Source organism: Gopherus evgoodei, chromosome 5 (genome assembly GCF_007399415.2).
Source record: "Gopherus evgoodei ecotype Sinaloan lineage chromosome 5, rGopEvg1_v1.p, whole genome shotgun sequence".
In the NCBI taxonomy this organism is placed as follows: domain Eukaryota; kingdom Metazoa; phylum Chordata; order Testudines; family Testudinidae; genus Gopherus; species Gopherus evgoodei.
Window position 1 is genome coordinate 120498043 of NC_044326.1, and position 25006 is coordinate 120523048.

Consider the following 25006-nt stretch of genomic DNA (forward strand, 5'->3'; position numbering starts at 1 on the left):
ACTTTTGCAGGGGCCTTATGAAGACCTGCAGAATCAATGATGTGTCCCAAATATTCAACAGAGGCCTTGAAGAATTCACACTTGTCTTTGCGAACTCGTAGGCCATATTCTTCCAGTCTTTGTAGGGTAGCCTCTAAATTCTTTAAGTGATCCTCTTCATTCCTTCCAGTGACTAGGATATCATCCAGATAGCACTGAACTCCTGACAAGCCACACAAGATCTGGTCCATAGCCCTCTGGAACAGGGCGGGAGCCGGCGTTATTCTGAAGGGTAGGTGACTGTATCGATAAAGCCCCTTATGAGTCACAATAGTCAACAGCTCTTGGGACTTTTCATCGACATGCATCTGTAAATATGCTTGACTCAGATCAATCTTACTGAAATTTTGTCCCCCAGCCAGGCCTGCGAAGAGGTCATCGATGCGGGGAAGCGGGTATTGCTCTGCACACAACACTGGGTTTACAGTGACTTTAAAATCACCGCAGATCCGGAGAGAGCCATCTTTCTTCACTATTGGAACGATAGGAGTGGCCCATGAGCTATGGGTAACTGGTATTAGGACTCCATTGGTGACCAAGTGCTCCAGGTCTGCTTCAACTTTTGGCCTGATGGCATATGGCACAGTTCGGGCTTACATATTTTGGTGGACTGTCAGGTTTAATGTTCAATGTCACAGTGATTCCCTTCATACTTCCCAAATCATCTCCAAAAACAGCAGCGTATTTCCTTAGTATAGGGTTAGACTGGTTTCTTCTTTAGTTATCCGGTGCACTTCTGCCCAATTCAGCTGAATCTTCCCAAGCCAAGACCTACCCATTAAGGCTGGATAGATACCTCTCACCACAAACAGTGGCAATTTAGCAGCCTGTCCATTGAGCTCCACCTTAACATCAATAGTGCCCAACATGGGCACAGCATCTCCCGTATACATCTTCAGAACAGTTTTTGTTGCCTTAAGCGGAAGATGCTGTAGCTTTTCTTTATACACAGTCTCGGAGACCAGTGAGATGGCTGCACAGGTGTCCAGTTCCATGCGTATAGATTTGCCATCCAGCAACAGGGTTACCCAGTATTCATGTGAGCCCACCGCCAAAGACAAAACATGCAGTGGCACTTCCTCTTGCGATAAGGTGTCACCTTGATCATCCTGAGTCTGCTTTAGGGTATGCAGGGTTCCTCTTTTCGTCAGCCAGACCACAGGCCTCTTTTTCTTTTGTTTACAGGCACACTCAATGTGTCCCTTTTTGCCACAGTGTCGACACACCAGGTCCTTACACCAGCATTCTGATGCCTGGTGACCTGGCTTACCACAGCGGTAACATTCTTGACTCTGCACAGTTTTGTGGGTAGGTTCTTGTGACACTTTTTGCACCCTAGGGGATGCACTGATGTATTGTGCCTCCCTTGTAGCCAGTTCCATGGAGACAGCAATATCAATAGCCTTCTGTAATGTAAGCTGAGCCTCTGTCAGTAGGTGCTTCCTTATAGCTTCACTGTAGAGGCCACACACTAACCTGTCACACAGGGCATCATTTGATATCTCTTTAAATTAATAGTGTTCTGCTAGCTTTTTAAAAATTGCTACAAATTGTACAACGGTTTCATCTTCTTTTTGGTCTCTTTTGTGGAACCGATATCTTTCAGCAATTACCAGTGGTTTGGGGGAAAAATGGGACCCCAGGATTTCCACGATGTCACTGTAAGATTTAGTCTCAGGCTTAACAGGGTGTAATAAGCTGCGTAGCAGGGAGTAGGTTTTAGCCCCTACAACACTGAAGAATATTGGCACCTTCTTCGCTTCTGTAATGTCATTTGCAATAACAAAAAGCTCAAAACACTCAGTATACACATGCCACTGCACTATATTCTCATCAAAAGGTTCCAGTGGCCCTGTCAGAGTAGCCATGATTTTTAGTTTCACTTTCACAGTCAGTGCAAACAAGCAGTTTTGTTTGTTTGTTTGTTTTTTATCTTGATTTCTACTTCCTTCTGTTACTGGTGTAGCACCGGAATCCCATCCATCGTCGCCACTTGTTATATCCTTGGGGGCAGCTGGTTTAGGAAGAAATTACTTGAGGCCAGACGGCAGACAGCCAACAAAACTACCATTTATTTACAGAAACAGAGCTCGCCTAACCAGCTGAAGCTGGCTGGGCTATCCTCTAATAATCTAACTCAGTTGCTATAGGAACAAAAAACATGACAACCAAATACACAACATCGGTCATATTCCCAAACTGCATTGAAATAACACTTGAAATAAAGAAAATGGTGATAAAGCCAAGTAGGAGTACTCAGATACCATGCTATTTCTCCTCTGTGTGTAACTTCACAGAGTATGAACACAATGAGAAATAGGGAGACAATTTATCAAGTATGTAGACAACATTAACATTATATGAAATTCGTATACACAGCAAAGGTCTCATTACATCTAAAGCATTTTTTTCTCCAAAAGAGAATGAATTTTTGTATTACAGGCGTACTGAGAGGGCCCCTGTAATAGAGCTTTGCCTTAAAGACAAAAGGCAATGTGCTTACGTAATATACCTGTCTATTTTGAAGAGTGTTTGAGTAAAATTTTCTCAATGTAAAATGCGTTAAAGTGACTTAGGAGCCTAAGACCCATTTTCGAAACAGATTTAGTCATTGAGAAACTAATGGAAATTAGGCCCCCTAAGTGCCAGATTTGTAAAGGTCCTTAGGCACCTAAAGATGCAGAGGGGAGCCTAGTAGGATTTTCAAAAGCACTGAGATATAGCACCTAGCTCCCCATGAGAGTTAGGCATTGAGGTTAATTTGAAAATACCACTAAGTTCCTCTCTGCATTGTTAGGTGAATTAATTCCTTTACAAATATGGCCCTCAGTCACTTTTGAAAATGAGGTTTAGACTACCAAGTCATTTGTTGCTTTTAAAAATGTAGCCCTGGGTCTGACATAAAAATATAAATTTATTAACAAGTTTGAGAACAACACTATAGGTGTCAATGAGGCTAAACATCTGAAGAGTTTTCTTCTTGATTTTTTTTGACATAACGGGAATGAAATAATTCTCACCTATATATGACAGGATATTGCATCTTCCTTATAAGCCCCGTACATCTGCAGAGCTGAAAATACAGGCCTCAGTGGGCTCCAAAAATACAGGCCTCAACCATTTTAGCTACATAAAAGACATCTGTTATCTGTCACCTATAAAATGATCCTTTTTTTTTAAACTACAACCAGAGTGCAATGTGCTGTCACAGACATACTGGTATTGTCTGCACTAGGAAATGCTTCAAAAATATCTGACTCGTGCTACCACTGATTCAGTGCAATGTTGGAATCTCTGGTGTAGGTGAATACCTGGCAGCCACCAGAGGTTTTAGCACTGGGTTAGCTAACCCGACTCAAAACAGGACTACTCGGCATGGTGCCTTAAAAGCCAACTGCAGCTCATTGCTTCTCTGGACTAGGGCTCCCAACAGTGAGAAATTTCTGCAAAAATTTCCCTAGTGTATACATGACCATAGTGCCTACGCCTGCTCTTGCTCCTGCAGAAGTCACTGGCAAAATATTCATATTGAGATAAATTATAACTGGCCTCACTGAAATCAATGGGAGCAGGATGAGACTCAAAACCACCCAGAAGAAAAATCGTTAAAAACGTTTCTAAATTTCAGCCCATTTGTTTCAAATATAACTGGCACTTGTGTTTTCAAGGAAGATTAAACACAAAGCAAATTCTAAGTGGTAATAACAAGCTATTTCAGAGCTCATAGACAAAGGCCACATTTTCAGTCAAGGTAATTTGTAATGACTTCTAACACAAAAACAATTAGATCACTTTTCTTCACATTGCAGAAATACTGTATTCTCCTTTGCCTTAAGAGTAGATACGGTTAATTTCAGGGCAACCCAATTTTCCATTCTCTAATTATGGGATGCAGATTAAAAATGGGAATTCATAATGAAAACTTATGCATCCCCATAATTAGGATCAATATTTTTTTTAATTCCTTTATTGTTTTTAGACCAAGTTCATTATGTATATTGGGACTAGTTTTTAATATTGACTTATTTTATCTAGTAGGTTAAGATGCATTTTTGGAGAGTATTTACTATACAGATCCAGTATGCCGGTGAGCATTATCATTAATTTCATCCTGGACAAATGCAGAATTCTCTCTAACACCAACCCCTCATTTTTCCAAACATTCCCCAAGTCAAGGATTGACCTCCATGAACATATCAGTGGAGCTACTACAGATTTAAAATGAGGACCCTTGTCCCACTAGTCTTGCCTTTTTTTCTTCATCTTTCTTCCAATTCTCCTATCAACTGCACAATTTGGTGCAGTATTTCCAATAACAGGAAGATGAGCAAGTGACTCCTTCCTTTATCCTGCTAGACTTGGCAGAGGATTTTGTAGAGTGCAAAATTCTGAACTAATTTTGGATACTCAGTATAGTCCTTTGCAACTTCCAGCCTTCTAAATTCTGATACAAAGTTAATAGTCAGATTCTACAGATTTGAGACACAACTCAGCAGAATTTGTTAGTAGTTTCAGCGCATTTATGAGAGCCTAATCCTATCCAATATTAATACAGAAAAGCCATAGTGAGAGAAATGGTAGTTGATATATGGTCAAAATTGTGGTGTATGCAGCTTTAAGAACTACAGTGACTGTGAGTGCTTACTACACTTTCATGGTTTAGAATATTCTACGTGGCAGAATTCAAAAGACTGGTCAATTTGGCAGTCAGTTGCAGTGAGATATGAAGCTGCCAAAGGAACTCAAAAATGAAGAGAGGATGGATATAACTTGTAAATAAGGACTCGCCTACTATGTTAATTCAATTCATTTTGTTACTTTAATTTTTTTTTGCTGCTATCGTTTTGATCCAATTAAAGCTACTGCAGTCAATTAAAAAGGCATATTTGGCTAATTAAGTTTTTGTTCAAAACAAGGAAAAAAGTTCTGCAGTGTTCATGGAGTGTTATCCTTAACTTTGATTTAAATAAGAGTACAACCACCCATGAAGCTATAATACCAGGAATTGCCTAGGTATAGCAATGCAAAAGAAATCTTTCTAAAATCCACCAACACGTTTCTAGAAGGATTTACACTTTTATTTTGACTAATCATTCTCAAGTTTCCATTGTCACAAGACACTTGTAGGCAAATAACAGATTAGAAGGGAGAAAGACAAATTTTTCCTTGTTCTTTGCTGCCAAGACAACTTAATTTTTCCTCTGGGGAAAAAACTTTCAGTATGAACAAACTGAATAAAAAATATGGAACTATATAATTTAAGGCATACAAAGTACATTGCCTCATTTTTAATGAAAGTGATCAGTCAAAAAAGACAGTTTCCAATGTATTATTGTTCCTCACCCTTAAGCTATAATTAGACATTCTAGCATCTTTGAGTATGGGTAAGAGCACTTCTGGATTGGACCAGAGTTACATCTGCATTTTGTTTCCAGTCTCATGAAAAACAAGTGCATTTTTGAGTTGGCCTAGCCCATTTTCAAAGAAAACTGTTTTCATATTGAGGACATGCAAAATTTCAGATTTCTCTATGTTTCTATAGCCAAATTGATGTTTTCCAGAAATTCCAGCAGAGTGTACCACTCTGGGGTGTGAAAACATGAAAAGAAAAGTCCCAGAATCTTTTGCAAAAAAAAAAAATGTGCACCATTTCATTCAGCAGCAGAAATAATACACTGCACTTAAATGAATGCCAGAAGAAAATGCTATTTATTTGTCTCAGTTCAGCACAGTTAATAAACACATGCCTAACTTTAAGCCAGTAAGTAGTCTCATTGACTTCAATAGTTATACTCATGCTTAAAGTTAAGCATGCTCTCAAGTACTGGGGCTATTAAAGTACTTAAGCACATGCTTAACTTTGAGCCTTAGAATAATCCAGTTCATTTCAATAGGCCTAATCATGTGCGTAAACCTGAGCATGTGCTTAAGTGCTTTGATGGATAGGGGCCTGAGAGAGGATAACATAATAATGGAATTACAGGATTAAAAGGGACCACAAGGGCCATCTAGTCTAACCCCTTGCCAAAATGCAGGATGTGTAAATTTGCCTTTCTATCCATGCTAGAGGGAAAACATTTAGACACGGCACAGTTTCTTTTCTATTCACTAAATAATCCATCACACAACAATGCTCCAAATGGTGCAAGTTGAAATCATAATATAAACTGCATTTGAATTTTAAGAAATGTTGACAATATCCTATTGCCAGTTCATAGACAGAAGTATAGAGTGTCGGAAAAATGTGGGGTTTTTTGTTGTTGTTTTTTTTTTAATCAGTCACAGCACTCAGAAAACTGACTATCCTATGGCTATGTTCACAAGAGTGAAAGGTGTATTTTTAACACAGAGGAACTTACAGTTTATCTCAGCTAGCTAACATGTTAAAACAGTAAATGCCTTGTCTATGCTAGGATTTTGACATGTTAATTGTGTTAGCTGACATATGTCAAAACCCACTCTTTTTCCTAATGAAGACAAGGCCAATAAAGAAAAAGAAGTCATAACTTTTTTTTAAACTGGTTAAGAAAGTAATTTACAACAGAGAATAATTTTGGCATCCAGTTTTTATTATTATAATATATTACTTGAATGTTGTTGCTGTAAACATAAGGAAATATCATAAAGTGGACAACATGGCAATACCTCTCCAGCTAATAAAACAATCTTATTTATATCAACTGTAGAAGATACCAATTGAGCCCTCAGGAATAGAAATATAGCACAACAGTCTGACTGAACAAAAACAAAAATTGTATGTTGTTCTGAGTAATCCCGCCAATCAATTAAATGGAAACATAAGAAAAGATTGTGTGTGCAAGCTCCACACATTCTCTGAATCAGCAAACAAGGTGTTACCATTGGCATTGACAGAATGATTGAAGAATTACAGATTTGTCAGGCATTACCACCAAATGCCTTCCATACTCTCAAATCACATGACTTATGTTGGGCTCAGGATATTTGTCAGACTTTAAAAAAAAAAGCCTTGTAGCTGCTATTTCCTTCTAAACTACAGATGGGCCAGCATGGTTGACAAATTGTTCAATATAGAGACATTATTGCAAATGCCCTAGAAATCCCATGAGAATCGGCAAGGGCCTGAAGTATTATGTTTGATTCACCTTCTTGTTGCCTGAGAATTTGCATTCTTTCCATTAAGAAGAAAATCCCTGCAGTCACTTCTGAAGCTTTAAAAGCTTCAGTTCAGTTTTAAAATTCTTCTTTGCAGTACTCAGGAGTAGAGCTTTAAAACTTAAATCAAAGGCCAAAGTTTTCAAAAGTGTTGCCTAAACTTAGGCATTTAAATCCATATTTAGAGACCTAAATAAAAGTGACTTGATTCTCAGAAGTTCTGAACACCTGCCACTTACAATGAAGACAAAAAACACAGAGTTACAATAACCCAGCATGAAGCTGACAAATATAAGAACTTTTGTGGCCAGATCATCATCCAAGAAGAACAGAGTCTCGCTATCCTAAGATGGAAGGCCCTTCCATAACAGCCGCTCTTGTATTTTCCAGGTTTAGTTATGAGTTTTTCATGATCACAAGCCTGCATAGGTACTTAACTGCTGGGACCACATGCTTTCAAAATGAGAGTGAGGTACTGTTGCTATTAAAGTGTTTACCTCTTCCAATTAGCATTACCTTCATCTTCCCTGGTTCAGTCTGTCTACAACACAAACATTTCACCTTTCCACGCTCTCTTTTTATTTTTCTCCTTTCCGTTCCTACAGAACCAGTGCTGTCTGCAGATCAGGTAATACTAAACCTTGAAACCTCTCCACCATAGGAGACATTGAAATGGCTTCAATCAGCAAGCAATTTGAGCATCAAAAAACCATTCTAATAAATTAGCATTTAGTCCGTGATCCCAAGGGTTCATACTCTGGGTGACTAGCCAGTGCTGCCACAGTTACACTATAATTTTTAGCATGTTAGTGCAAGTATGTTTACAACACTGGGAATCAAAAACCCCAGCTCCAAGTGTAGATGTAATAGCCCTTCACAATTCGGGTACTGCAATTATGGAGTGTGATTGCCCTTGTGTTGACATATTGAAGCGAGCTTTAATTTAGCCAGGGCAGGTAGCAGAGCTGCGAAGCAGCAGTAGCATGTGTGTTGTACAAGCCTGTCTAGAATCTGGACGCTTATGGGGCTAGCCCACACAAAAGTGTGTGCTGCCATAGAGTTGCTGCCCCAGTACTCTAGCTAACGAGATTAAAGCTAACTCGGGTGTTTGTAGTACAGACATATCCTTAGTGAAAATAAATCTTGCCACGGTGTTCCCATTCTTTCACTCTCAGAGGAAGTGGCCTGGGTTCAGGTTAAGTAGCTCTGGGCTTGCTCTAACCTGTGCTTCTTGCTTCCACAATCCCTATGGCACATGCCACCTCCTGCCCCCTTCCCTTCCCTGAATTCCTCTGACATGCTGCCTACATTAGGACTCTGCCTGGAGGTCTGGAGTTAAAGGAAGATTTTGAGAGGTGGAGAGTGAGCGATGGGTAGATGTAGATAAAGAGACAGTTTTATGCATAGGGAGCAGTATAAAGCCAACAGTGGGAAAAGGTGATGAGAGGAGTTGCCAAGAAAAAGGAACGGGATAGTGCAAGGAGCAGGTATGGAGGGTGAAGGTAAATGATAGTACAATTGTAGGTGCAGGCAAAAATACAGAAGGCATATAATGCCTTATAGATAATCTTAGGCAACAAATAATTCAAACAGAAAATTTTTCTTTTCTCAGGAACTGAGAGAGATAATATCTTTGAATCTGTGAAGTATAAGTTGGAACCTATTTTGAATAACAGGAATGCTGGGAGAAACACAAGACATTTTTCTCCTGCACAGCTTTTTTCTATACTAAAATACAAAACAATTCTCCTCTGAGTATTCAACCTCCTTTTGTTCATGTATTTGTTTGTTGGATGCTTATTTAGAGGAATAGCAGCTTGTACATCAGTGGTATAGATAAAAGCACCTCATTCTGAAAAGTAAATGTCAAAAAAATACGTTCTTTCAGAAAGGTCAAATACCATCTGACAAATGTCAAAAATACAACAGTGTTTCTCATTCAAAATATCCATTGCAGCACATGTTCCAACAACAGTTTTATGTGTAAAAGCAAGAGTTCTTCTATAGCTCATTTAAGACATTCAGACCACATTAGCTTTGACTGATCGAGTATCTAGCAATGATCAGCCTACTGTATCCCAAGCACCAGACACTGCCAGCCTATTATATATAAGCCATGTGCTGTGTGTAGGACATCTAGTCAGGATGACTTTGCTAGACTGTGGTATTCACAGATCCCAAATGGTACACAGAAGACAACTCTTTAGGAGTAGATAGAAAACCCTGTTGCTACATTTGTTAATGGAACTTTTTGTGTTACTCTTCACACAGTAAACTCCATTGTCATGAACATGAACTTTCCAGTGTTGTGACTGATTTTTAGTTATGACAGAGCAGACCCATGAAGGTTTTGTACAGAATACCTCTACAGAATAATTGCTGGATGGTGTCTACATGGTTTGATGTGTCTGTTGGAAAGCCAGGAGGCCATTATAAGTTTTTTTAAAGCAAACAGTTTAAAGAGTTTCCATGGATATAAATAATTGAAGGTGGGTAAAATTTTCAAAGACACTTAAATGATGTAGGCATCTAAATCTCATTGATTTTCACCCACTTAATGTATTGCAAAATCCTGGCCTCACTGAACTCAATGGGACATTTACCATGATTTCACCCTCCAACCTCCCCTACAGCTATGTAAAACATACCAATTAAGGAATGCCCTCAAAAATGGAATGCAATTTTTTAGAAATATCAGTCAGCTTGCTACATGTACTTGCTTCCATTGAAAAAGGGAAATGCAAAGCTTTAGTTGGTTCCTAATACATGCTTCTGCTTGGATCCTCTAACAGATGGTTAAGGGTTAATGTCTCTTTTACCTGTAAAGGGTTAAGAAGCTCAGTAAACCTGGCTGACATCTGACCAGAAGACCAATAGGGGGACAAGATACTTTCAGATCTTCGTGGAGGGAAGTCTTTGTTTATGCTTTTTGTTTGGTTCGTTGTTCGCTCTCGGGACTGAGAGGGACGAGACGTACACCCAGGCTTTCCCAATCTTTCTGAATCAGTCTTTCATGTTTCAAAATAGTAAGTAATAGCCAGGCAAGGCGGATTAGTCTTATGTTTGTTTCCTCAACTTGTAAATGGTATTTTTGCTGGAAGGATTTTAACCTCTGTTTGCTGTAACTTTGAATCTCAGGCTGGAGGCGGGGGGTCCCTCTAGTCTATATGAATCTGAGTACTCTATAAAGCATTTTCCATCCTGATTTTACAGAGATAATTTTTACCTTTTCTTTCTTTAATTAAAAGCTTTCTTTTAAATAACCTGATTGATTTTTCCTTTTTTTAAAATCCAAGGGATTGAGTCTGAACTCACCAGGGATTGGTAGGGGGAAAGGAGGGGGGATGGTTAATTCCTCTTTGGTTTAAGATCCAAGGAGTTTGGATCTGTGTAAGCCTCTCAAGGCAACCCAGGGAGGGGAGAGTCTGGGGGGAAAAGGAGGGGATGGTTAATTTCTCCTTGTTTTAAGACCCAAGGGGTTTGGGTCTTGGGTTCCCCAGGGAAGGTTTTCCGGGAACAGAGAGAGTGCCAGACACAGACATCTGGCTGGTGGCAGCGTACCAGATTTAAGCTAGTAATTAAACTTAAAAGTGATCATACAGGTCCCCACTTCTTGAACTCTAAAGTTCAAAGTGGAGAAAAAACCTTGACATGGTGAGCAACGGTTGGGATTTCTAGAAACCGAAAGCAAGTAGGATTTTTTTTCTCTCCTTTCTAGCTGCTTGGAAAGCAGCCTGAGGGCAGAGGTGTTAAGTTTTTAACAAGGGTCTTTGTTAAGAGGAGCTTCAAGCTGTGAGCCAGCAGACAGCCAGCAAAAGGCATTTACAAGTTGAATTGTCTTTTTCTTTCTTTCTATTTCTCGGGGTGTAGCTAGTTAGAAAATCTCTGTTAACCAAGCAGCCTGAGCTGAAGCATTCCAGTCAGTAAGCTGCAGGGGTAGTGTGGCCAGCACAAGAAAGCAGAAAAAATGATTGCCAAAAAAGCAGTTCAACAGGTAATGGCTAGGCTGGATGCAGAAGAGAAAGCCAAAGAGGCTGACCACAGGAGGAAACTGGAGATGAAAGAAATAGAACAAGCCAAAGAGGCTGCCCACCGGAGGGCTATGGAGATCCAGAGGGAGGCCCACCAGCAGGCCCTGGAATTAGCAAAGGTTAAGCCGGATGTACCAGCCAACCCTAACAACCCTTCTCCAGGTATTGTTTCCCATCCCAGAAAATTCCCCACCTACAAGGCAGGTGATGATACTGAGGCCTTCTTAGAAAATTTTGAAAGGACCTGCCATGGATACAGCATCTCTGAAAACCAGTACATGCTAGAGCTGAGGCCACAGCTCAGTGGACTCTTAGCAGAGGTGGCGGCTGATATGCCTAAGGAACACATGAACGATTATGAACTTTTTCAAATCAAGGCCAGAATCAGAATGGGGCTAACACCTGAGCATGCCCGTCGGCAGTTCAGAGCCCTAAGGTGGAAACCAGATGTGTCATTTACCCGACACGCCTACCACATTGGAAAGAATTGGAATGCCTGAATATCAGGAGCAAATGTTAAATCTCTGGAAGAGCTGTCCCTCCTAATACAAATGGAGCAGTTCTTAGAGCATGTTCAGGAGGAAATAGAAAGGTACATCCTAGATGGGAAGCCCAAAACTGTAACCGAGGCAGGGGAGATTGGAGCCAGATGGGTGGAAGTGGCAGAAAAGAAAAAAGCTACTATCAAGGGGAGCGAATATCACAGGGGGCAAACAGAAAATAAACCCTATCACCGGGGGCAACCCAAGACCCCACCTACAACCCAAGGAAAGCCCCAGACACCCTATTGTCCCACCTCACCAGTCTCCAGCAACCCACCTCAACCCAGTGACCAGTCAGCTGAGCGATGTTTTAAATGTAATGAACTAGGACATATAAAGGCCAACTTCCCCAAGAACCCCAACCGAGTGCAGTTCATTACACCACCATCACACCAAAGATCCCTAGGCCCAGATGCCTCTCAAATACCCTGGGAGCGAAGGGAAACCTTGCGAGTGGGTGGAAAGAAGGTTATCGCGTGGAGAGACACGGGGGCACAAGTGTCAGCTATCCACCAATCCTTAGTGGACCCCAAATTCATCAACCCAGAGGCCCAAGTGACAATTTACCCATTCATGTCAAAATCTGTAAACTTGCCTACAGATGAACTGCCTGTCTAGTACAAGGGCTGGTCAGGAATGTGGACTTTTGCAGTCTATGACAATTATCCCATCCCCATGCTACTGGAGGAGGACTTGGCCAACCAGGTGAAGCGGGCCAAGAGAGTGGGAATGGTTAAACGCAGCCAAGCCAGGCAAGCTTCCAGATCCATCCCTGTTCCTGAGCCATCCACAAGGGCCCCGTCTGTGTTACCAGAGACCCAGACAGAGGTGGTGGACCCGGATTCCCTGCCAACGACTGCAACAGCCACAGTGCATCTAGTCCCAGAACCAGGGTAGGTTGGCCCTCCAACATCCTTACAGATTCAGGAACCAATTTCCTGGCAGAAACCATGAAAAATCTGTGGGAAGCTCATGGGGTGAATCACTTGGTTGCCACCCCTTACCACCATCAAACCAATGGCCTGGTGGAGAGGTTTAATGGAACTTTGGGGGCCATGATACGTAAATTCGTAAATGAACACTTCAATGATTGGGACCTAGTGTTGCAGCAGTTGCTTTTTGCCTACAGGGCTGTACCACATCCCAGTTTAGGGTTTTCACCATTCGAACTTGTGTATGGCCACAAGGTTAAGGGGCCATTACAGTTGGTGAAGCAGTAATGGGAGGGGTTTACGCCTTCTCCAGGAACTAACATTCTAGACTTTGTAAGCAACCTACAAAGCACCCTCTGACACTCTTTGGCCCTTGCTAAAGAAAACCTAAAGGATGCTCAAAAAGAGCAAAAGGCCTGGTATGATAAACATACCAGAGAGCGTTCCTTCAAAGTAGGAGACCAGGTTATGGTCCTGAAGGCGCAACAGGCCCATAAGATGGAAGCGTCATGGGAAGGGCCATTCACGGTCCAAGAGTGCCTAGGAGCTGTTAACTATCTCATAGCATTTCCCACCTCCACCCTAAAGCCTAAAGTGTACCATGTTAATTCTCTCAAGCCCTTTTATTCCAGAGACTTAACGGTTTGTCAGTTTACAGCCCAGGGAGAAGATGACGCTTAGTGGCCTGAAGGTGGGAAAGGAAAAAGTGACGGTGGAGTGGAAGAGGTGAACCTCTCCACAACCTTGGAACATCTTCAGTGGCAACAGATCAAGAAGCTGTGCACTAGCTTCACCCCACTGTTCTCAGCCATCCCAGGATGGACTGAACAGGCATACCACTCCATTGACACAGGTAATGCTCACCCAATTAGAACTCCACCCTACCGGATGTCTCCTCATGCCCAAGCTGCTATAGAACAGGAGATCCAAAACATGCTACAGATGAGTATAATCAGCTCCTCTAACAGTGCATGGGCATCTCCGTGGTTCTAGTTCCCACACCAGATGGGGAAATACACTTTTGCGTGGACTACCATAAGCTAAATGCGGTAACTCGTCCTGACAACTATCCAATGTCACGCACCAATGAGCTATTGGAGAAATTGGGACATGCCCAGTTCATCTCTACAATAGACTTAACCAAGGGGTACTGACAAGTACCGCTAGATGAACCCGCCAGAGAAAGGTCAGCCTTCATGACCCATGCAGGGGTGTATGAATTTAATGTGTTTCCTTTCGGGCTGCGAAATGCACCCACCACCTTCCAAAGACTTGTAGATGGTCTCCTAACAGGATTGGGAGAATCTGCAGTTGCCTACCTCGATGATGTGGCCGTTTTTTCTGATTCATGGGCAGAACACCTAGAACATCTGGAAAAAGTATTTGAGCACATCAGGCAGGCAGGACTAACTGTTAAGGCTAAAAAGTGCCAAATAGGCCAAAACAGAGTGACTTACCTTGGACACCAGGTGGGTCAAGGAACAATAAACCCCCTACAGGCCAAGGTGGATGCTATCCAAAAGTGGCCTGTCTCAAAGTCAAAGAAACAGGTCCAATCCTTCTTAGGCTTGGCCAGATATTACAGGCAATTTGTACCACACTACAGCCAAATCGCTGCCCCACTAACAGACCTGACCAAAAAGACCCAGCCAAATGCAGTTAAGTGGACTGATGAGTATCAAAAGGCCTTTACCCAGCTTAAGGCGACACTCATGTCTGACCCTGTGCTAAGGGCCCACGACTTTGACAAACCATTCCTAGTAACCACAGATGCATCTGAGCGTGGTGTGGGAGCAGTTTTAATGCAGGAAGGATTGGATCAAAACTTCCATCTTGTCTTGTTTCTCAGCAAGAAATGTCTGAGAGGGAAAGCCACTGGTCAACCAGTGAAAAAGGATGCTACACCATTGTGTATGCCCTGGAAAAGCTACACCCATATGTTTGGGGATGGCGTTTCCAGCTACATACCGACCATGCTGCGCTAAAGTGGCTTCATACTGCCAAGGGAAACAACAAAAAAACTGATTCGATGGAGATTAGTTCTCCAAGATTTTGATTTTGAAATTCAACACATTTCAGGAGCTTCTAACAAAGTAGCTGATGCACTCTCCAGTGAAAATTTCCCAGAATCAGCTGGTTAAAAATTGTCCTTGAAATGTGAAAAGTCTTGTAGTTTTACATAATTAGTAGTATCGGTAAAGGTGCATGTGTTTTATTAATCTGTTTATTCTAAAGTTCTAGGAAGAAATCACCGCTAGTGTGGTTCCACACTGTCTGAGATTTGGGGTGTGTGTCATAAAAAGATGGTTAAGGGTTAATGTCTCTTTTACCTGTAAAGGGTTAAGAAGCTCAGTAAACCTGGCTGACACCTGACCAGAGGACCAATATGGGGACAAGATACTTTCAGATCTTGGTGGAGGGAAGTCTTTGTTTGTGCTTTTTGTTTGGTTCGTTGTTCACTCTGGGGACTGAGAGGAACGAGACGTACACCCAGGCTTTCCCAATCTTTCTGAATCAGTCTTTCATGTTTCAAAATAGTAAGTAATAGCCAGGAAAGGCAGATTAGTCTTATGTTTGTTTCCTCAACTTGTAAATGGTATTTTTGCTGGAAGGATTTTAACCTCTGTTTGCTGTAACTTTGAATCTCAGGCTGGAGGCGGGGGGTCCCTCTAGTCTATATGAATCTGAGTACCCTGTAAAGCATTTTCCATCCTGATTTTACAGAGATAATTTTTACCTTTTCTTTCTTTAATTAAAAGCTTTCTTTTAAAGAACCTGATTGATTCTTCCTTGTTTTAAAATCCAAGAGATTGAGTCTGAACTCACCAGGGATTGGTGGGGAGGAAATAAGGAGTGGATGGTTAATTCCTCTTTGGTTTAAGATCCAAGGAGTTTGTATCTGTGTAAGCCTCTCAAGGCAACCCAGGGAGGGGAGAGTCTGGTGGGAAAAGGAGAGGGATGGTTAATTTCTCCTTGTTTTAAGACCCAAGGGGTTTGGGTCTTGGGTTCCCCAGGGAAGGTTTTGGGGGGAACAGAAAGTGTGCCAGACACAGACTTCTGGCTCGTGGCAGTGTACCAGATTTAAACTAATAAATAAGCTTAAAAGTGATCATGCAGGTCCCCACTTCTTGAACTCTAAAGTTCAAAGTGGAGAAAAAACCTTGACATGGTGAGCAATGGTTGGGATTTCTAGAAACCGAAAGCCAGTAGGTTGTTTTTTTCTCTCCTTTTTAGCTGCTTGGAAAGCAGCCTGAGGGCAGAGGTGTTAAGTTTTTAACAAGGGTCTTTGTTAAGAGGAGCTTCATGCTGTGAGCCAGCAGACAGCCAGCAAAAGGCATTTATAAGTTGAATTGTCTTTTTCTTTCCTTCTACCTCTCGGGTGTAGCTAGTTAGAAAATCTCTGTTAACCAAGCAGCCTGAGCTGAAGCATTCCAGTCAGTAAGCTGCAGAGGTAGTGTGGCCAGCACAAGAAAGCAGAAAAAATGAGTGCCAAAAAAGCAGTTAAACAGGTAATGGCTAAGCTGGATGCAGAAGAGAAAGCCAAAGAGGCTGACCACAGGAGGAAACTGGAGATGAAAGAAATAGAAGAACAAGCCAAAGAGGCTGCCCACCGGAGGGCTATGGAGATCCAGAGGGAGGCCCACCAACAGGCCCTGGAATTAGCAAAGGTTAAGCCGGATGTACCAGCCAACCCTAACAGGACTACTCAGCATGGTGCCTTAAAAGCCAACTGCAGCTCGTCGCTTCTCTGGACTAGAGCTCGCAACAGTGAGAGAATTCTGCAAAAATTTCCCTAGTGTATACATGACCATAGTGCCTGCTCCTGCTCTTGCTCCTGCAAAAGTCACTGGCAAAATATTCATACTGAGATAAATTATAACTGGCCTCACTGAAATCAATGGGAGCAGGATGAGACTCAAAACCACCCAGAAGAAAAATCGTTAAAAACGTTTCTAAATTTCAGCCCATTTGTTTCAAATATAACTGGCACTTGTGTTTTCAAGGAAGGTTAAACACAAAGCAAATTCTATGTGGTAATAATAAGCTATTTCTGAGCTCATTGACAAAGGCCACATTTTCAGTCAAGGTAATTTGTAATGACTTTTAACACAAAAACAATTAGATCACTTTTCTTTACACTGCAGAAATACTGTATTATTCTTTGCCTTTAGAGTAGATACGGTTAATTTCAGGGCAACCCAATTTTCCATTCTCTAATTATGGCATGCAAATTAAAAATGGGAATTCATAATTTTTCTTTGTTTTAAAATCCAAGGGATTGAGTCTGAACTCACCAGGGATTGGTGGGGGGGAAATAAGGGAGGATGGTTAATTCCTCTTTGGTTTAAGATCCAAGGAGTTTGGATCTGTGTAAGCCTCTCAAGGCAACCCAGGGAGGGGAGAGTTTGGGGGGAAAAGGAGGGGGATGGCTAATTTCTCCTTTTTTTAAGACCCAAGGGGTTTGGGTCTTGGGTTCCCCAGGGAAGATTTTGGGGGAACAGAAAGTGTGCCAGACACAGACTTCTGGCTGGTGGCAGCATACCAGATTTAAACTAGTAATTAAGCTTGAAAGTGATCATGCAGGTCCCCACTTCTTGAACTCTAAAGTTCAAAGTGGGGAAAAAACCTTGACAGCTTGCTACATGTACTTGCTTCCATTGAAAAAGGGAAATGCAAAGCGTTAGTTGGTTCCTAATATGCTTCTGCTTGGGTCCTCTATAAGAAAACATGAAGTGAATTTTGATTAGTGTGCTGATGACACAGATATCTGAGTCCTCTAATTATCATGATGTGTACTGAACACTGACACATTGTTTACAGGACATTAAGTACAATTTTAGTCAAGTTAAATCAGAATAAATATGAACTTTGGTTAATAATCTCAAACGATCAACTGAGCAATGTTGTGATTTGGATAGTATCACATGAAAATATTATCTCAAATCTAGCTCCAAGTAGTAAGGGTCTGGTATCAAAGGGTGATGTTTTTATTGGATTTATTATTAAGACCTCATTTAACTTAAATCGCTTGACAATTAAAATACAAAATATATAATTTAAAAAATACATTATTTTACCTTACCTATATTGAATTAGTATAATTGCCTTTTAAATGGCCTTTGCAAGTATAATTTTCAATTTTACAGAGAATCATAGAAAATGCCAGACCAGTCTATCTAGTCCAAAACCCTGTGTCTAACAGCAGTCAATATCATATGCTTCAGAGAAAAGTGTAAGTATGGGCCATTTATGAAATAGCTTGCCCACAGGAGAAGTTTCTTATAAACTGCAAGACAATCCCAGTTGGGCTTATGCACCCATACATGAGATTTATATTACTTATAAAGGTTCATCACACAAAATACATTGAAAAGAAGAACATCTAAATGTCCTTGCCTCTTTTTAATCCTATTATGGTCCTTGTCAGAACTGGATCTGGTGACAATAAATTTCACAAGTTAATTATACCCTGTGTAGAAAGATTATTTTCTTTGACCAGCTTTAAACACATTTTATTTCCGTGTTAATGAATGTCTCCTTGTCCTTGTATTATGAGAAAGCATACAGGGACACTCAGATGATCATCTCTGCACTGCTAATTATTTTGTATACATCTCTTATGCCCACTCTTGAGAGTTTCCTCTCTAAACTTAACTGCAGCAAACTTTTCAAAACTCTCATCATATAGAAGTTTCTCTGTGCATCTGTTCATTTCCACTGCCTGTCTCTGGGTCCCTTCTATCTTTTTTTTTTTTTTTTTTTTTTGAGAGAGAGACACACACACCAGAATTGAACACAATATTCAAGCAAACATGCTTGCAGCCAGAAAAGAGTCCAAGTTGACTAATTAACTTAAATAAAGACAACTGGATGTGCAGAGGAAAGATGAGTCTGTTGCTCTTAAAATTAAATAGTTCTTTAAATACATAAAATGAAATATAAGTTCAGAAATATTAAATCAGACTCGAGTTATTATTCAGAGAACAAGGAAAGGTCCAATAGTTTGGTCCTCAGGGTCTCTGTCAAAGACACATCCAAGCATCAACAAGATCCAGCCACAGGATCTCTGTTCAAGGTGATATGGCTGCACACATTTGTACATTAAGTTATCAGCAACAGATGATAGCACAAAACTTGAAAAAACATGAATGGAATAACAATTGCATTGTTGGATCAGATAGAGAAGCAGATAGTTGTATTTCAGGACTGTGGACGTACTTCCCTCTCCTGGGTTCATATTGCACCTTTCATCGTAGTATGTATGTAGGTGAACAACATAGCTGAGCATGCATTGACTTTCACATGTGACCAGATTTCCTTTTTTATGCACACAAAGTAAAACATTTTCCTCCATCCTCTTGCTCTAAGTTAGCTACCTCATGTCCCTTACTTATGTGAAATAATAAAGTGGCCCAGTACATCATGGCAAGCAGTCCCAATGTTATCTATCAGAAAAAATAATATCTTTGAATTGTTGGATGAGAGCTGCTCCCAAGAAGTCTTGATTTTGCCTAAGAGGGACTGTGTAGGTCTCTTTATATTTACTACCTCAAATCACTTGGAAGAAAACTGCCTAAAAACAAGACACCAACATCATCTCAACCAAAGATTTACCTCTATAATCTTTCATACCATCTTCATCCACTGAGAGTTTTCTCTGCTGGAAATGTAGCAACGCCCAAGTGCCAAGATAAATTATTTCTCCTGGGACTGAAACAATTCTCCTAAAGAAAATCTGAGTCATGGTATTTCATGAAGCCTCCTTCTGTCTAGCACTCACAGTACCTGTTTTTATGGGAGATCTATGGTATAAAATGTCACTTCTACTAAATCATTCTCTGCTTATTACAAGAAAAACAGAGATACTAAAGTACTATAATACTTTATTTTGCAGTAGGTTTTCTGTTTCTATAACTATGAATTCTATCCATCTAACAATCATAGTGCCTCGTTCAGACCTTATGCAGTTTGCAGTGTACGACTGGCTACTCTGTAAGCATTTCAATGTAAAATTTACTGTTTGGGAAAGCAGTTATAGCTGTTACATAACAGGCTTCATTGATCTTTCGGGAAGGACTACCAACAGGTTAACATATTCTGCATTATTAAATCAGACTTCCCTGTTAGACATAAGCTATTGTAAGGTCTCCTTGCAATAAAGATCCATAAAGTTACCTAGAAGTTTAAGACTGTTCTTCTTTCAGTCTAACAGCCTGTTTTAACATTTGCAATCAAATACTTTGATGTTTGGACAGAAAACACTCTGTAAATCATGCAAAAATTAGACTCTTAATCCATGTATCTAGTCTCACCTTGCGGATGCCTCTGCCAAGATCTTCTCCATAACTGGTCCCTAGAATTTCAAAATGGACATTCGGATTCCCCCCATTTTCTGCAAATTCCAGTTCTCCAGTCAAGCCATTCACTCCACCCTGATGGAAATAAAGAAGATGGAGCAAAAACTCATAAGTATCCAACTAAACCATATATATATATATACACATACACATACACACACACTTGGGACTTATGCAGCAGAAGGTGAACTTCAATAGGCCCAGTTTGCCTATGCAAAAAAAAAATTATTTGGGCCCAATTCATCACTGCATTACTCCAGTTTTACACTGGTGAAACTATTTATTTCAGTGGAGTTACGCAGGAGTAAAACTGAAATAACACAGTAGTGAATTGAATGTTACAGAGATGACCTGAATAAGCACCAAGTGTTCAAGTCTGCACAATTAGAATAGTTTATTGTTTTGTTGTCTCATTAGAATAGTTTTTGTTTTTTGTTATGTTTTTTTTGGCAAGATCTACATTCTGCTTCCAGTCAGGCTAAAACAGTAGTCTTAATCATGGTATTCTTGCATTCCAGCTTTTGGTCCCAAAGAGAAACTTGGGGTGAAACCCTGGTCCTATGGAAGTCAATTGCAGTTTTGCCACTGCTTTCAGTGGGACCAGGATTTCATCCTTGAAGTACATATGTACAAGAAAAAGGAAATGAAAATGAGTTAACTGAAATTTTTCAAACCCCCTACTCCAAGAAAGACTCAGATTGAAACCAGACTCAGACTGGAGCGAAGGTTCACACTGGCTCCTTCGGACCCCAAGCTACCTGCCGAACTCTAAGGATTAAAGGTTTGTGTGGCTGAACCAGCAGTCTTTTCTAAGTTCTTGATAGCTCCTTTCCAGCACTGTGAATGCAAGAAAAGCAGCAATGCACTGTACTTTCAGGCAATTTTTGAGTAAGGCTGATGGGGGTGACAATACAGCAGAGATGAAGCAATCAATCTTTATTGGGAAGGATTAGAGATAAAAATGCTACATATACCATAGCTTCACTTGAAGTACATGCCAGGGGATAATTCAACACCACATACATGGTTCAGCCTCTTATTAAAGCTGTGCTGACCTGGAGCTGCATAATAAGAAATGCTTATATGTACATTGAAACCTTAAATCCCTGGAAACTCACCTGATTTCTAGTTTCACTATACATTTGATACTAAGCCAAGTTTTTTTTAAAAAAAAGCACTTTGAGAGTGTATTGAACAAATACAGGCCAATTTATAGCTCCAACTTGCAACTCTGCTAACCTTGTGCTATCACATCAAAAATTAGATGAGACTTTGCAGTTCTGATTGCACATTCAGTTGGAGTTTCACTATTTGAAGTCAAAAATTCGAAGTGAAACTCAGGGGATTTGAACTATGGATGGTGCAAAACAAGGCCCTGCTTATGAACAAGGTACATAAGCATGCTCCTAACTATAATTACACTGCTCTACAGCCAAAATGCTTCTGAAATAAATGTAGTCCAACTTTACTAATTCTGGGTCACTGAGAACAAAAATGATGCTTAAAATTGTTGATTGGCTCTAGTTTTCAAGATATGCTATTGGGTCAGTTTATATGACCCTTGACTTGGGAATGGCGGAGGATAAGTGAGTTATAAAGGGAAGGGATCTCAATTTAAACCAGAAATGACTAAAATACATCTTTGACTGGATCTATGAATAAATCTATGATTGGGTTTGGACAGTACTTGCTTTTTAGGCAAAACAATGAATGATGCAATCTGAAGCTGGTATTGCATCAGACATGATATGAATTGCATCCTGTTATTCCTAGAAGTCATGGATGATGCAATCATAACGAAGCTTACATCACTCTGCTGAACAAATTGTCCTATATCAGCTCTAGAAATCATACAGTGTGGTGCTCTCTTATTTGTCAGCGTTTGATTTTGCAAAGGGACACATTTCTGTTTAGCCAAAGTGAGCAGAGATGCCTCGTACTTGTGTGAACAGTGCAGATAACTTCTGCTATGTTTGTGGTGAAGTGACTTTTGCATCACAAAAGCGCAGTATAACCACTATGGTTAAGAAAGCCTATCACCTTTCTTTTGGCTGCAAAATTGGAGATCAGGACAAGAGGTGGGCGGGCCCCACACATATGCTGCAACACTTGTGCAATAAATCTTCGCCAGTAGTTGAACAGGAAAAGGAAATCTATGCCTTTTGCAGTGCCAATGATTTGGAGAGAGCCAACTGATCATACTGGCAATTGTTACTTCTGCATGGTGCCTCCAGTTAGGAAAGGTGTGTCAAAGAAGAAAAAGTGGACTGTGCATTATCCAAACATTCCATCAGCTATACGCCCAGTACCCCACGGAGAGGGACTGCCGGTTCCTGATGCACCAGAATCATTCTCACTTGAGTCGGAAGAGGAAGAGGAAGAGGATGAAACTTCTGGGCCTGAACCATCAATGTCACAGGACCCACATTTTCTCCCATCCTCCTCCTCTGAACCACACCTCATAACACAAGGTGAACTGAATGACCTTGTCAGGGATTTGGAACTACCCAAGAGTAAGGCAGAGCTGTTGGGCTCCAGACTACAGCAGTGGAATCTCCTGGCAGACTATCAGGGCAAATGGAGCCCATCAATGCTTGCAGACTATTGCTGGACAGTGACAAGAGATGCTCCATTTAATGAATACAAAAGACAAGCCAAGAAGCACCGAGTAGACACTGGATAGGACTAAACTATGTACAGAATAGTTTTTTGCCTTTTGTTTCATAATACTTTTTATTTATATAACCCTTTTGCTGATTTTTAAAGTGTTACATAAACAGGACAGGTGAAATATTATCATGTAAAGCAACCATAAACACATGAAAAGACCTAGGTTTACAATTTATGATTAAAACTCTACTATCTACACAATATACATAGACATAAAATGTAAAAACTTAAATATCTTAGAAACAGTAGCCCATCAGTTGTTTTAATTGTCATATTTGAATTCAGCACATCAAAATACATAATAAATATCACATTTTATCTCTGAAGCAGACGACTTCTCAAAAATTGTAGATCAGTATTACCTGCTAAAGTGGAGGTCAAAAAACTCTCTCAAAATATCCAAACATCTTAAGTTTTGGGAAAATCAAGATATAGAAACAAATTTTGGAACTCAGGAATAGTTTTAGTGTGAACTCACAGATAGTGGAAGTGAAGTTAATGTTCACTCTTTTCAAATTTTAATAATATAATGATAAAGCAAGAAATAAAGGAAAGGCTGGTAGCACTGCCTATTATTAAATTTGCCTAACACTTCCCATTATAAGATCTTGTTTTCAGTTGCTTATAGATCTACCAAAAAAAAATCTGGGCTGAAATTTTCCATGCTGGCTATCAGCCTCAGGCTGAATTTTTTTTGATAAATTTCCATACTTTGGAATAAGGACTTGAAATTCGGCAGTGGGTGCATGCACACTCTTTATGTCACGGATGTGCCTTTGCCCCATGAAAAATTTGGCCAAATTCAGCTAAGTTATAGAGTTTAGCAGCTAAAACCTTCAAAGATTCCATCCTCACTGAGCATGCTCGAGTCTCTCATCTCTCCTAGTGCTGACCACACTATGCATGCGCCATCCTCACAGAGGGACTGAGCATTCTCCCTCCAGCCCAGGGCTACAGACACAAACCTTGATTTTCCCTGTAATGGATACTCCAGGCCAGGGTGGCAGAGTGACTCCCCTATTCGTACCCAGGCTGGGTGGAGAGGGAACCTATCTGCTTCAGATGCAAACGGGACAGGATCCAGACCTAGGATATTGTGGTGGAAGGCTTGGGACAAGAACCCGAGAGTGAAGACTGGGACTGGAGGCTGAGTGGGGATGGAGACTGGGACTGGCTGGCCAACGAGACTAGGAACAAGTGGGGTAGGAGAAAAGAGACATGTTTGACAAAGAGCCAGCATATGTGGGGTGAACTGCAGCTGTCTGGGCAAAGAGACAAGGAGTTTGGGGAAATGAAGACACAGACTGAATGAGAAGCTTGAGGAAGGAGACTGGGACTTGAAGCAAGGGAGGATAGGGAACATGGGTGTGAGGAGAGGCAACTGGACACTGGAGGCTGGGGTGGAGAGGAGGATACACAGGTCAGGGCGGGCGGGAGGAAACAGACTGGCTGAGTAAGGAGGCTAGGACAGGGAGTCTGGCGGGGGTGAGACTAGAAGTTCAGAGCAAAGAGACTGGGATGGAGATCAGAAGACCTGAGGAGTGGAGACCAGCGCTGACAATGTGAAGAGAATGGGACTCAGATGAGAAGCCAGTGGTAGGGAAAGAGACAGGCCTGGGACAGGGACATATTGGAGAGGATAGGGAAGAAGAGTATATTCCTACTAAACGTGCTTCCCTCCAGAGCCTAGAATACAACCCAACATCCCTGAGTGTTACCATTCCTCTGCTATAAGCAAATATCAGCGACACCCACTGTGAAAGCCAAGTCTAGTGCTGGTCCACATAGAAAATATCAACCTATTACTACTATTAATTACTCTATCAACTCAAGTGGTGGATCTTATATTTCCACCTCTGTTATGAATAATAGGGACTGCCATATAATGGGATTTCTGCGTGCTTATTTTTTTCTCTTTTCCTGATTTGCTTTTTTTAGGAAATTACACCCAAAAGTCCATTAAAAGAAAATTATTAAGGTTGCAAAGTTAAGCACTCAAAAGTTAGGAAATGTCAAAGTTAAGGTTGTCTCTGCAACCTTAATTTGACCTCTTTGTGCAAATACATTATGATACAGTCTTTAATTACATGATTGCATACTATTTTAATCAAAGCACTCCTGCCTCATTCAGTGCACAGGATGCACAGTGCTCAGTTAATGAGCAGCTATTCAATATTTTGTTTTATCTTTATTGTTCAGTGTCTGGCTTAGACCTTAATTGCTGTAGACTATTCAAACCTGCTCTGAAGACAAATTATTCATTTTCTCATTGGCTTTTTCTCTGATGCTCAACACTGCAG

The 25006-nt window shown here is 40.8% G+C and overlaps 1 protein-coding gene across 1 annotated transcript in view; it reads right to left on the reverse strand.

The window, feature by feature from the left end:
- GRID2 (glutamate ionotropic receptor delta type subunit 2) overlaps window positions 1-25006 on the reverse strand; it is a 1091344-nt gene that overhangs the window by 325904 nt on the left and 740434 nt on the right. The window contains exon 8 of the mRNA XM_030564822.1: window positions 19992-20111. Coding sequence (XP_030420682.1) covers window positions 19992-20111 — 120 coding nt within the window. The remainder of the gene's footprint in view (window positions 1-19991; window positions 20112-25006) is intronic.